Here is a 13,465-nt window from a genome sequence, read left to right on the forward strand (position 1 = left end):
ACGCGACTTTGAAAAATCGTTTCGCTTCGATCGTCCGCGAGAACAGTCCGCCCCAGCTGGCCCGGGAGGATACGGTGTCCGAGAGAGAGAGTCGTGTCTAGTCGTCGCGGGGACCATGAGGAAGTCCCGGTGACCGTGAAGCATCGGAGGCAGCGCGGAGGCAGACCACCGGGACCAGATCGAAGACGTCGCGCGATCGATGGGTCGTGGCCGCGCGAGTGACCGATCATCCGTGTGCTGAACCGGGCTACGGACGCGACACAGCTTCGTCGACATTGTTGTGTTATGGTGGTGAGGACTGTTCACCGTAGGCTTGGCAGAAAACGTGGCAGAAGAAGAGCGGACGGATCCGTGCGAGTTAACCCCGAGGAGACGCAGGGACGCTGAGAGACGATCGTTGCCAAAGGGTTGTTTCGGTCGGAGAGATCGGTAAGTCGAACTCTTCTGCGTTACAGGAAACGGGAAACGGGAAACGGGAAACGAGTCCGCGCCGCTTTAGATCGGCCGAAACGATCTGCAGCTTCGAATGTCTGCGAGTTGTTTGCTTTCTTCCGTTCATCAGATCGAGTTTCATCGCGGTCGTTCACGCGGCCAATTTATTCCGACCGTGGGGAGATTGTCGCGATACAGTTCGCGAAAGAAACGCGTAGAAATCTAATTAGTTCGAGAGGCAGCATTAATCGGCTTCTTCGCGGCAAAGTTCCGTTCACGTTCGCGCCGTTCTCGCGGAGAGAGAGAGAGAGAGAGAGAGGGCTGTTTCGCTGTCGAATGTCCACTTCTTATCAATTGTTGGACAATAGATGGTCCTCTTCGAAATGGAACATTTCTCCGACTGCTATACGCGTTTGAATCGCAACGCCACGAATTCGAAATAGACGCGGGCACAAGATCCACCAAGATCGTCCAATTATCATTTTCTAACGAGGCGAAGGCGAGTGAAAATTTAATGGACCGTCTCGGCAAATGAATGGATCGCGAGCAGAACGGATAATTGAACGACGGGCGAGTCACGACGAGGCACGCAGAAGCAAAACAACGGTCGGACGATGATCGGAAAGATCGAGTGAAAGTGAGAAGGTCTGGATCAGCTTTTGAAAGAAAGCCCGTCGTCCTCTCCTCGGCCACCTGTCCCTGTTGCCAACACGGCTAAACGAAGAACCTAGGGATTTTAATGACCGAGCGTTTCCGAGGATCGGACGAAATTGCTGGACGAAACGCGTTGCGACTGGCGCAATTTCTGGGTTATTCGAGCCTAATTTCCAACTCGATAGCCACTAGATCGAAGCTCACGAAATCAGGTTGGAACTGAAAAGACGCTAGAGGCCGAAGAGCTCGAGGCGGCGCCGTTATCCACCGATATCCAGCTATCTCGAACAAACGAGTCGCCGCTAAAAATCAGTCCGAGCATTTCCGTTCGATCGGCTCGAGGAGACCCAGTCTCCTTTAAAAAGTTTCCTCGGTGTTTCGCGGGAGGATATCGAGATCGCCGAGGAGATGCTCGTTTCTCCGGGCAAGATGATCCGATCCGTTGTTGGCCGGAGAAAAAGTGAGATTTCACGATGGCTCGTGGCCATCGAAATCTTTCGACTTTCCGGCCTCGTGTAGCCAGTGAAAGTACTTCCGTTCGGTTCCAAAACGAGACGACGGCCGGCCCAGGGGGACACCCATTAAGGATGCACGCTTCGGTACCGTTCCCCGGATTGCCTAAACGCCACCACTCCCCACCCCCTCCCGATTTACGTAACACCGTCCGACAGAAGAGACTCCTGCGCCATTTTCTCCTCGATCTTCTCCATCGATCGATCGTTCGGAGTTATTCGACGTTTAGGCGAGAACGAGCCGAGTAATTCGCGACCGTTTAGTAAAAAGTCACAGATGGCCCAGTTTTGTTGCTTGCGCGTTGCGTAAAACGGCTGACTCACCCTTTATCTTTCGTTATCCTCTGGAAGCCGAAGATAAGGACTTTGTCCTTGCACGAACAAGAAGGTATATAGCTTTGGACGAGAAAGAGTTACGAATGGACACTATGTTGGTCGAAGGAGTTCGAACGAGGCTGTTTGAACGTCGCGAACGAATAATCGGTGAAACTCGGAGTATGTACTCTGGTGCTTTATGGTTGCGAGTCGCGAACGTCGGACAGCACGGGACGCCATTGGAACGTAACTTAGTGGGTTATCGTCAGCTTTCCGAGCAGCGCACGGTTCTTCATGAATATTCATGGCGGCGTAGGTTCTGCGAGCGGGTCTGGGGAGCACGTTACTCGATCCCGACACACTTTTTCTTTATTTTCATCTCGCCCGCCGCCGCTGGGATTACGCTGTTTACGAGCGAATTAATTTCTCCGTGAAAGTAACAATGCGGATCGCGTTCCGCGCTCGAGCGAGACCCTCGAACTCGCGGGGGCCCAGCTCGCGTGCGCGCGCAGAAATCGCAGAAATCGCTCGCCGCCAGTGTGGTCACCGTGGAATGCAGAGGAGTTTTCGAAAGACGGAGGAGACGGACGCGCGGAGGAGGAAGAGAACCGACCGCGGCTGGCCGAGGACAGACGAGCACAGAAAACCATAAAAATATACTATATATTCGTTACACAATGGAAAGTGTTCGTCACGAAAGGGTATCGGTGAACTAGACCGCGAAGAAGCGTAGCTCTTTCAAGGCCACGAAGAAAGAGCAGAAGCTGTGACGTTCAGATTTCTTCGAACCGGTTTTACTTGGAAAGGTTGCGCGGCGCGCCGCTCGCCCAACTCCGCTCCGCTCCGCTTCGCGATGCTCGCGCGTGTCCGCGCCGTATCGGGAGGCGTCAGAGGACCGGCGACGTATTTTTATCGAAAGTCGGATGAAAAACGAGAGTCCGCCGAGCGTTTCCGGCTTCAGAGGACGCCATCTTGGTTCCTGGTTTGTCGAACACCGTTCTCGAGCGAACGCTTTCTTCCGCAGCCGAGCAATTAACTCTTACCCGATTCTCATTAGGGGCCATCGACGATGAATACCAATGGCACTTCCCTCTTGCTCAACTATTTTCTGCTCGTCGATCGAGCCGACGACCAAGGAATTTATTTTCACGATTCTTAAACGCCGTGACGAAAATTGCATTTCGTGTGACGCTCGGCAAGGACAGAGAGGAGAGAGAGAGAGAGAGAGAGAGAATTTTACTTGCCGATCTCAAGAGAAGAAAGCTACGCGACATCGAGGCGTTATAGGCTCCCGCGACGATGTTTTTGATAAATTGTCGACCGGTCGAGGCCCGTCGCAGAGATTACCAAAGATTTCGTCGCTTCCTGGTTTCGTCGACGGTGGACGAGAGGGGTCGGGGTCGGGGTCGGTGGGGTGGTGGGGTGGGGAGAAGGTTGCCCGGTGACTGGAACCCAGGGCACGTACGAAAACAAAATTTCACGCGCGCCTCTTATTTTGGCTTTTTCTCGGCTCGCTTTCGGCGAAAGTAAACGGCGCCCGTGCGCGCTGCAGAGAAAGTAATGGATCGTGCTCTTAAATGTCGATTCGCAGACGGCGAGTTCGGGATGCGAGCGACGCGACGCGACGCTTCGGGGCCGTGAGGCGCCAGTCGGCGATCCAACAGGATCGAGGAGGATCGAGAGCACGCGCGCGAAGCTCTGGGAACAAAGCGTGTCGTCGGTGAGAAGAATTCTTTTCGCCCTCAACCGATGAATAGAAAATTGAGAATCGGGTGGGGACTTTCTTTAAAAGACATGCAACGTTTTTTAAAAATTTTTTTAAAGACATACATTTTATTATCTCGAATAAATTGAACCAGCGACGAAAAAATCTCTCCCCCGACGTTTGCTATTTTCTCGACATTGAGATCGAGAGCGGTCGTTCGAAACTCGGCGGTCCCGGCGCTTTGATCGACGCTGTACACGCTCGCGACGCACGTGGGCTTTCACGAACAGCTGGGAAACGAAGGTACAATTATGTACGAGCCGTATACATGTCTGCGTACCGTGTACACGGGAGAAGAAACTCTGTACTTTCGAGGATCGGCACCGTGCACGATAGAGTCGGGTGACTCTAGCCGTAGACGAGGAAGGTGAAAGTTCGTCCGCCTTCTTCGTGATCCTCTCTTTCGCGATATTATCCTCTCCTTTTCTCCTTCTCGTCGCCTTTCGTATCGCGTCCGAGGAAGCGACAATATCGTCGTGGGCGAGCAACAGCCTTTTATGCAACGTTTCTCCGGGAACATAAATTAGCGCACGGATGCGCAGTCTGCTTCGAGCTCTATTCGGGCAAAGATAAACCGAACCGGGAGGAAGTCCTTTTCGACGGATACGAGAATCGGTTCCGACAAAACCGTCGATTACCGTATTATCGCGAGATGGAAGCCTCGAGAGCGCCGGCGGATCGAGATCCGGTTACTCGGTCGGGCATCGAAGCGATTTATCGATCGCGCGTTTCACTTTTCTTACAATTCTCTTTTTTTTTTCTCCTTCGGCTGTTTCATTCTATTTGTCCCGGCGTGCCGTGCGCGGTTGCGCAGGTGTCGACCAGTCCGGTAGAAACCTGCTACATTTTCCATATTCTCTATTCGCGCACGGGATCCGATATTTGCACACAATGGACGACACAGAGGAGGTTTCCGCGATTTCCCATGATGTCGATGGTTATCGGCGGTTTCCAGCGGACGAGGGAAAGAGGGAAGAAGGAGCGGCGACTGTTCGTAACTTTCGGCGCGGAGCCGGTCGACATCGGCATCGGCATCGGCATCGGAATCGGAATCGGTAGCGTGAACGTGAACTTCACACTGTCGTGGAGATGCAAGAGGTGCACTTTCACTTCTGCTGGATCTACATGACAGAGCCAATGACCTACTAACACATCGAACCGTTCACTCGCCGCCGCCGCGACGCTCGCTGCAAACTGCAAGGACGTTCGATTCACCGATCCTTGTCGGGGCTGGACGAATTCATTTTCGATCGCGGCCGCGTTGCGCCAGAAATTTCAAAGCCGACGCCCGATTCGATTTTCTCCGAGAGCGTGACTTTTGATCCGCATTTAATCTCAGCGTAAACTGTGACACGCACGGTTGCGAAATACGAGACGGTTTCTTTCTACTAGAAATCTACACGGCGCGCGTCGCCCGCGAAAGGGGAACCCGGAAGGATGCTCCGCGGATCCAGGGTCTTCGATTTCCCCGGGACGATCTCCGTCCATCTTCTTTTCGGACGACTGGACGGACGTGTTGTTTGCGTCACGCGTCGCCCCGTAACGGGTGAAAGTAAAAAGAGCTCGGCAGAACCCGGAACTCGGAACTCGGAACCAAAGGCCACACTCTCTGTCCGATTATGCCGGCGGACATCGGCATTGGCGCCGGGACGAGGCGAAACGAGACGAAACGAGACAGCATCCTCGTCGACCAATTATCGGCGAGGAGGAGTGAAAACGTCGCGCGAGTTTTATGCTCTCGCGGCCAACCGCATCGATCGATGCTTCGACCACGTTCAGGACAATTTAACCGTCTAACGGCCCCCGGGGTCTGCGTCGGTTTCGTAATGGATTCTAAATCCCCGCGGAAAAAAGACAGGCAGGATCGTTTAAAGATCGAGAGTCCTCGTCGCGTCTGCGGTTTCAAGACGCGTCGGATCATCTTGGAAATCGATTCCCAAAGTTCTTGGGAACGAGTGGACTGGGATCGATCAAATTGTCAAATTGTCTACCGGACAGAGAGATTTCCGTAGAAACATTTAATAATATCAATTTTGCGAGAACCGCCGGAGTTATTTGACGCCTCGAAATGACGGGGAACGACGACGGCGGTAATATCGATGGACGAGCGTTCGTCGGATGTCATAACCGAGAGATTTTACGATCGGCTTTTCTACGATGACGCGCGCGTAAAATGTCTACGAGCACCGTGGGCTGGAGTTTCACGACCGGAGAGAAAGTGGGAAAACCAGTTCCCACCTGGAAAATATTCCGGCCATTCGGGCAGGATTCCTCTCGGTGACCGTGAAAAGCGTTTAGGCGAACCTGGTTCTGGACAGGTACGAGTACGAGCAGTTTTCGCGATCCAGTGGAAATACTTTCTTCCAACTCGATCGGAGGCTGACCTTTATGCCACTCTATACGGACGCTGGGCGGCGGTGGGGGGTGTCTTGGAATTTCTTCGCGACAAGCTTTCAGTCACCGATTCCGGTCGATTCAAGAAATAACGATAACGAACAGATCGAACGGTGCAGCGTTGCTTTCGAACGCGCTAAAAAACGGCGAACAACCCGAACCATTAAAACGCTCGTTGCATAATCGATTTCAAAATGTTCGCCACGACTATCGCTGAACCGATACGATATAAAAGCCAGTCGGCAGGAACGCAACGATCTTGTTAAAACTCGTTTCACCGATCGCGAGACCCTGGAAATTCGGCTCTCGTCCAATCCGTGGACGCAGGCTGCTCCGGTTCCGATGCAACGGCGATGATCGAGATCGAAGCGAAAAGACGGGGGCAGTCGAGAAATCGGTTCTGCCAGGCTTCGAAGTAGCCAAGGCGTCGTCGCGAGCTTCGCCGGATTCGCTCGCGAAAGTGAAAAATCGTCGTAACGACCGAGTAGATCACGATTCGTCGCGTGATCCATCGTCAACGTTGCCACAGAAAAAAGAAGGATTCGTGTCGGCGCTGCTGACTCGATCCTCTGCGTGTTCCGTGGCTCGTTTGGCTCGATCACGCGACGTTTTCAGGCGCAGCTTTATTCTTCTGCTGAAAATCGTAGCTAACGACCCGGAGGATCGGGGGAGCGGTCAGCGAGCGTCGCGTGAACACCGAGATCGCGGTGAAAATGTCCATGGATCGCGATAGAAATCGGGCGCCGACGTTGTCCGCCAAGAAAGATCGGCCCAAGAAAGAGGGACTAAACATCTCGCGTAAACAATTGCGATTGGATGGAGAGAGAGAGAGAGAGAGAGGGAGCGGCGCGGTCGCTACTTATCCGCAGCATCTGCGTTTGCTCTGTTTATTCTGTCGACACGCGGCATTGAGTCCGACGTTCGGCCAACTCGCGCGCGTTAATTGGGAAACCGGGACGGCGGAACGGTTGAACAGCGGCTGGCGAGGCGTTGGAAAAGCGATGGGTCGCGTCACGAACGACACGGTCATTCGAATACGATAATAGCATCGATCTACCGAGTCTCGACAGATCTCGAATTCGCCTTAAGATATCCTTAGAATTTCGAAATTTCGATAGCACAAATGACACGGTATGATATAGCACGATTCGTTTTCAGGGAAACGATGGGTGCAGCGAGATCCAGCCAATGGTTGCTACTGGGAATAGTGTTTGTGATCTCCTCGAGCCGCGCCACCAGTCAAACGGAACTGGTCACCGGTTCCCCGTTGAGCAGACCGGAAACGTTGTTCGCCTCGATCGAGACCGAGACCGAGACCGAGACCGAGATCGAAGCCGAGGAGACCTCTTCGAATCGGACGGAGCCGTCGAGCTCGACGAGGAGGCGTCGCTACGTTCGGTTCCCGAGCGGCCCGGGCGGCCCGGGCGGCTATGTCTTCGAAGGCAGCGGCCCTCCGACGGGGAGGAACGTCGGCGTGCCACCCGGGTTGCGGTTCCCTTCGTGGAGGCAGCAGAAATCGCTGTGGCGGAGCCCCGTCTCCGAGTACAGCCGGCCGGTGATGGGCCATCGGACGCCTCGACTAATTTTCAGAGACAACGACTTCCCACCGCCCGTGGGTGGCAGCGCACCCTCCTTCTTCCAGCAGTCGAACCACCTGCCGGACTTCGAGGACGATGCCAGAGGTAACGCGACCCTCGATCGAGAACAGAATCGACATTCTCTGCCTCCGCTTTCCTCGTTTCTCGCGAATCCGACTCGAAACTCTCCTCCAACGTGCCGTCGCAGTTTACGCGTATGATATAACGAGTTGCAAACGAATGCAGATCCGGGTCGCGAGTCTTCAAAATTAAATGACCGTTTCTCTCCGGGATTAACCCGGGAGGATAAACCCTTTGCTCTCCGTGTAAATGGAGCATTCTCTTAATTGGCCGTGCCATTTTCGTGTAATCGAGATGAGCGCGTTTCACGGGAATCTCGGCGGAAAATAGAATCAGTGGGGAACGTTCCATTATCGTTATTGGAATTTTGCAAGACTTGCTCCGCACTTTGTTCAATTTAATTCGAGGAACGCATTGTAGAAGAATAAACGAGTTCGCTCTCGGCTCTCGAGAATCGACGAATAGAAGACGCGCGTTCTTTGGTCCCGTTTCACGAAAAATCATTGGAGGGTCCGTCACGGTGCATAGACGTTGCAACACCGAGAGCAATCGAACGGGATAAAGCAACCGGAACAAGAGCCGAAACCGGAACGGCCGGCGTGAGAAACCGAACGGGCGAACGTAAAACGATAGAATAAACTTCCTCGGCGTTGCAATCGTTATGCAAAGCAACGTAATTCACCCCGAGTCCCGGCAATAATCGGCCAGGTAATTCCCAGCTTTCGTCATCGTTCCCAACCAGTTTCCCAAACGATTTACTCCATTGTCCCTTATCCGGAGCAGAATTATTTCACCGTCCTCTAAATGCCGGATAAGTTGTATATCGCGCCGTAAATATTTCGCCGACGAATTTTTCGCTGGCCGAGAGATTGAGGGGAGATTTCTTGTTTCAGATCACCGAAAGCAAACGCTCGACGATTACCCTAGGTTAGAGTCAGGTACGTTCCCCATCCAGCAGTTGGTAGAGCGCGGGGTCCGGGGGAATATTTTGGTCGGCGTGGAACCGATGACGACGACGATGACGATGACAATGACGACGACGAGGACGACGACTCGTGCACCTGTCGAAAGCCCCGGTTTCGCAGCGTGCCTCCGTACTCCGGTCGTCCGGTCTTTCGCTAATCGGCGCCCAGTGAAACCGATACGCGCGCAACACACGCCGCGTTGTTGCATCGCGCCTCCCGACTTCGCGTTTCTCTCGGATAATCGTAAATTAAGCAGGCCAGAGCCCGGCCACCGCAATATCCTAGCCGGCGCGGTAGCGCTGTCGCAACGATTGTGACAGTCGGTCCCGTTTCCGTTTCCGTTTCTTTCGAGTCGACGCGAAGCGACGCGACGCCCGCATTCGAGACGGGCGAGAACCTTCCTGTTTGCGGTTCGCGTGATTCTCTCGCACCTGTGCAGGCTGTCCCATTCGACTTCGTCCCCAAGACCGTTTTGCAAACGCTGAAATCACTCGACTCCGTTCCCTCCTGTGTTTTCGTTAATTAACGTGCAAAGGCTGGGCGAAAGTTAACTTTGCCCTCGAGCAATTCGCGGATAACTGTGTTCGAGCTAATGGCACCCGTGCGAGGAAGTTGTTAGTACACTCGGCAGTTTTATGCATTGGCGAATTTTTAGGATACGCGACGATTACCCCGGCTTCTTCCCTCTGCAATTTGCCACGAGACGAGGATTTCAGCAACCGTCGTCGGGTTTGCGCGGCTTCCCCCCTAAAAACGATTCGCTCACGCTCACGGTCGTAGCTTCGCTTTCGAAATCAAACGTAACTGGGCTACGCGATGGAACAAATTGATAAAAGCGTCGGCGACGCCGGTCGTTGTTGCCGGAATGCGTAATAGTGGATATATCGTCGTCGTCGTCGTCGGTGCCTGAATATCGCGCTACGGTTAGCGAGGCTCGATCGATCTAAATGGGACAGCCAGTAGCGAAAGCCTTGCATTTTGCCGAGATTGCTCGACCGTATCCTCTTAACTATGAGACACCCGAAGCTAGGCTTGGAGTAATCGTAGCCTCGAGTCGGCCGGAAAACAAGGTCGGTTAAAATCAAAGAAAGAAGAGGAGGGTAAATTCGACATTTTAGCGGTTTCGTTGCATCCTGGAACGAAAAGAAGAGACGAGAGAGAAAGAGAGAGAGAACAGTTTAGACCGTTTTGTGCAGAGCCGCGTCAACAAAACAGACCGCTGTGGAAGGGTGACGATTCGTTGTGCGCTGACGGACGAACCTGCGAATTTTTTCTAATGTGCTGGATGTCGGCCGGCCTATTGGACGGCAGTTGCGGCGGCATTATGTTCGCTTGTTGTCAGCGGCAAGAGCCGAAAGGTAGCTCCGATTATAACCTGATCGAGGCACCTAGAGATCAGTCTCAGCCGATTCCGTTGGACAGTTACACGGAGACCGCCAACGACGATCGTAAGTCCTTCCTACTGAAGCATGCAATCCGCATTCTTGCACTAGCATGAGCACAAAACACTCTACTCTTCTTCCGCCTCCTCTTCCGTCGCTGTCGTTTACCTTCGCCAAGCCTGAACTCGAGAATACAATTCAACAACTCTTCGGTTTCGCTCTCTCCTTCTAGAGTCTTTCGGGTCTTTCAGCACTTTCGCACCCTCCTCGCTGTCGACACGATCAAGCGATCAGCATGCTCGATCCTCTCGCTACCGATCCTCGGATTACAAGAGCTCCCTGTTTTTCCTCTTCTTTTTTTTCTTCTTCCTCCCGACGCGCGACGGTCGTTGCTTCTCTTGGTTACTTCTCGTCTTGAAATTCGACACTCGCGCTCTCCTCAGCATGCCGAAACGTTCTCCACTTTCGAATCAGCCTCTCTCGGTACTCGCACTTTCCTCAGCATGCCGTCGGACGTTGCCACTTTCTCTATTCGCACCTTTCAAAGCATGAAAGTACGCGCACCGTTCCCTATCCGCCGTCCTTGCCTCCCTTTTCCAATCGCCCAATTCCATTTTCCATTTCTCTTCGTCTTCCCATTTTCACGAGATCCCACCGATTTCGCAACAATGTTCCGATCGTTTGCAATCGTCGATTCCAATCCTGCATGCACGACTGCGATAACAACCGAGTCCGATCCGCACGTTTCAGCCGGGTCCCCCAAAAGTTTCACGCGCGTCCTCCCCACTTCCGGTGTTCCTCTTTCTCGAGGAAACCGTCCTCCGATCTTCTGCAACGGTCCCCAGGATCTCTATCTCGCGATCAAGAGGCTGGAGCCACGACGATTAATTTGTACATATCGTATCTTGCAACATCGTGGACGACACTCGTTCCAGTCTCGACTTTTCTTTTCGATGCAATCCAGGAGAATTTCTTCGTTTCTTGTCGCATACAGGTCGGCACTGGATTACTCCAAGTCTAATTCCGGTGATACGAAGTCGGCGGAAACAAATGGTCTTCGAGTTCGCGATCGACGAGAAAATGACAAATTAATTAACGCGGCGTCTCTTCTACGATCCGCTTTGACACGAGGCATCAATTTCAGGAACGAGGCCATTTGTTTCTCGCGAGACTAACGCTTGCTCCGCGAGAACCGGCAGAAGCGTAACAACACGCTCGATGATAAAGACGAATCGAATTGAATCGGATCCGAAGGCTGTACGATTTCCTCGGTTACTAACTCTTTCGGAAGTGCTCTCTGCCCGCGAACGTGTGCTAATTTTAAGAGGGGGTCTACGCCATTGTAATTGCAGGCTGCGGAATCCCCGCGTCGAAGCAAACTGCCCAGAGGAGGATCGTCGGCGGTGACGACGCAGGCTTCGGCAGTTTCCCATGGCAGGTCAGACTCGCGACGATCGATCGAGATCGATTTTGCTTTCGAACGGTACCGCAAAGAGCGCATTCGATAGAGAAACTGTTTTCTATTTCTCAGGCATACATCAGAATCGGGTCCAGCCGATGCGGGGGCACGCTCGTCAATCGATTTCACGTTGTCACCGCTGGCCATTGCGTCGCCAAGTGAGTAGATCGGGTTCAAATTAAACACTGATCGGTGTTGCGTTCGCGGTGGTCGTCTAATTTGTCTGTTTCGCTTGCAAGAGCGTCGGCACGCCAAGTTCAAGTCACATTGGGCGACTACGTGGTCAATTCTGCCAGCGAGACGCTGCCGGCTTACACGTTCGGGGTCAGGGAGATCAGAGTGCACCCCTACTTCAAGTTCACGCCCCAGGCCGACAGGTGAGACACGGTCGACGAATTCGATGTTTCGATTTTATCGACAGAATGACCGAGATGAACCTTGTTTCCGCAGATTCGACGTGGCGGTTTTGCGATTGGATCGGCCTGTCCACTACATGCCTCACATAGCGCCGATCTGCCTGCCCGAGAAGAACGAGGATTTCCTCGGCCAGTACGGTTGGGCTGCCGGATGGGGAGCCCTGCAGGCTGGTAAGAGAACCGAAAACTTGATTTAGGATTATTAATTAAAGTCGTGGGCTAACCGCGTTCGATTAAACAGGATCGAGGCTGCGTCCGAAGACGCTGCAAGCCGTCGACGTACCTGTGATAGACAATCGGGTCTGCGAGAGGTGGCATCGGTCCAACGGCATCAACGTTGTCATTTACGACGAGATGATGTGCGCTGGCTACCGCGGAGGTGGCAAGGACTCTTGTCAGGTGATTCGGTTTTTAGGGATGACCGACCTCATCGCTTTGGCGATCGTCCAACATTTTCTTAACGAATCGGTGTCTGCTCGTTCAGGGTGACAGCGGTGGGCCTCTGATGCTGGAGAAGACGGGTCGCTGGTACCTGATCGGCATCGTATCGGCCGGCTACTCCTGCGCCCAACCGGGCCAACCAGGGATCTATCATCGGGTGGCGAAGACCGTCGACTGGATCACCTACGTGATCAACTCGTAGCCGGAATCGATCCGTCGAAAGTGGACGCTGTTCTCTGTGCGGTTGGGGGATACTTTGCATGAAACAAAGTTTCCGACACGGTACTGGACACCGGTCTCCAACGCGAGCGGATCTATGGAGATCCGACGGATCTGGCGTCTGGCTGCTTGCTAAGAATTCGGCCATTTTGCACTCGATGTAAATACCAAGTCAAACGGACTGATATTGAGAGAGAGAGAGAGAGAGAGAATCGCCTGAAAGGGACTTTTTATTTTGTATAAAGTGCGTCGGTAATGTCGCGAATCGATTCTAATCTATATACTTGCAAATACGTATCGCTGATGCGACGCGTGTGTATGTAAATTGTTGTATTTATCCGTGATCACCGAGAAGCGTTCGAGCGGCGAACACTCGCGTCGCCTCGATCGGCCGTATCGCGTCGACGTGAATATTTTGTAAATTAAGTGCGTGTGATATCTGTTTATATTCGCGCTTGATAAATTTTCGATTTTGATTCCATTAGCTTTTCGTCGAGGCGTTGGTCTTGTCCCTATCCTCCTTGGTCCGCCATCTTTTAGATTTTCCAAACTCCCCGGTGTTCTCGGTCAACCATCGAAAGTTTTTGTTCGCTCCTGCTAATTTTCGCGGCGAGCCATGCATCGCTGTGAAAAGATAACGTGCACGTATGGTTGGTGGAAGGAAGGAACTGGCAGGGGGGACGGAAGAAGAAAAGACTTGTTACATGAAATACATACTTTGTTATTCGACAACCGTTATATCTCGACGCAAGCACAGCGTCGCAGGTAATAGAACAACGCGCTCAAGTATTTATTTCCATTGCGTAAATAAGTACACACTTATCCTCGTCGTCCGCTCGAACAATAGCAAACG

The 13,465-nt window shown here is 52.9% G+C and overlaps 1 protein-coding gene across 1 annotated transcript; it reads left to right on the plus strand.

Moving 5' to 3' along the window:
• The first annotated feature begins 150 nt into the window (after positions 1-150).
• On the plus strand, positions 151-12,992 carry LOC144468778 (plasma kallikrein). Its single transcript, XM_078178485.1, has 10 exons — positions 151-429; positions 7,231-7,754; positions 8,624-8,668; positions 9,892-10,143; positions 11,430-11,515; positions 11,609-11,694; positions 11,776-11,913; positions 11,987-12,123; positions 12,194-12,351; positions 12,437-12,992. The coding sequence occupies exons 2-10, from the start codon at positions 7,238-7,240 to the stop codon at positions 12,593-12,595; spliced, it is 1,578 nt and encodes a 525-aa protein (XP_078034611.1). The 5' UTR covers positions 151-429; positions 7,231-7,237; the 3' UTR covers positions 12,596-12,992.
• Positions 12,993-13,465: the final 473 nt, after the last annotated feature.

Source organism: Augochlora pura, chromosome 4 (assembly GCF_028453695.1).
Source record: "Augochlora pura isolate Apur16 chromosome 4, APUR_v2.2.1, whole genome shotgun sequence".
Lineage (NCBI taxonomy): Eukaryota > Metazoa > Arthropoda > Insecta > Hymenoptera > Halictidae > Augochlora > Augochlora pura.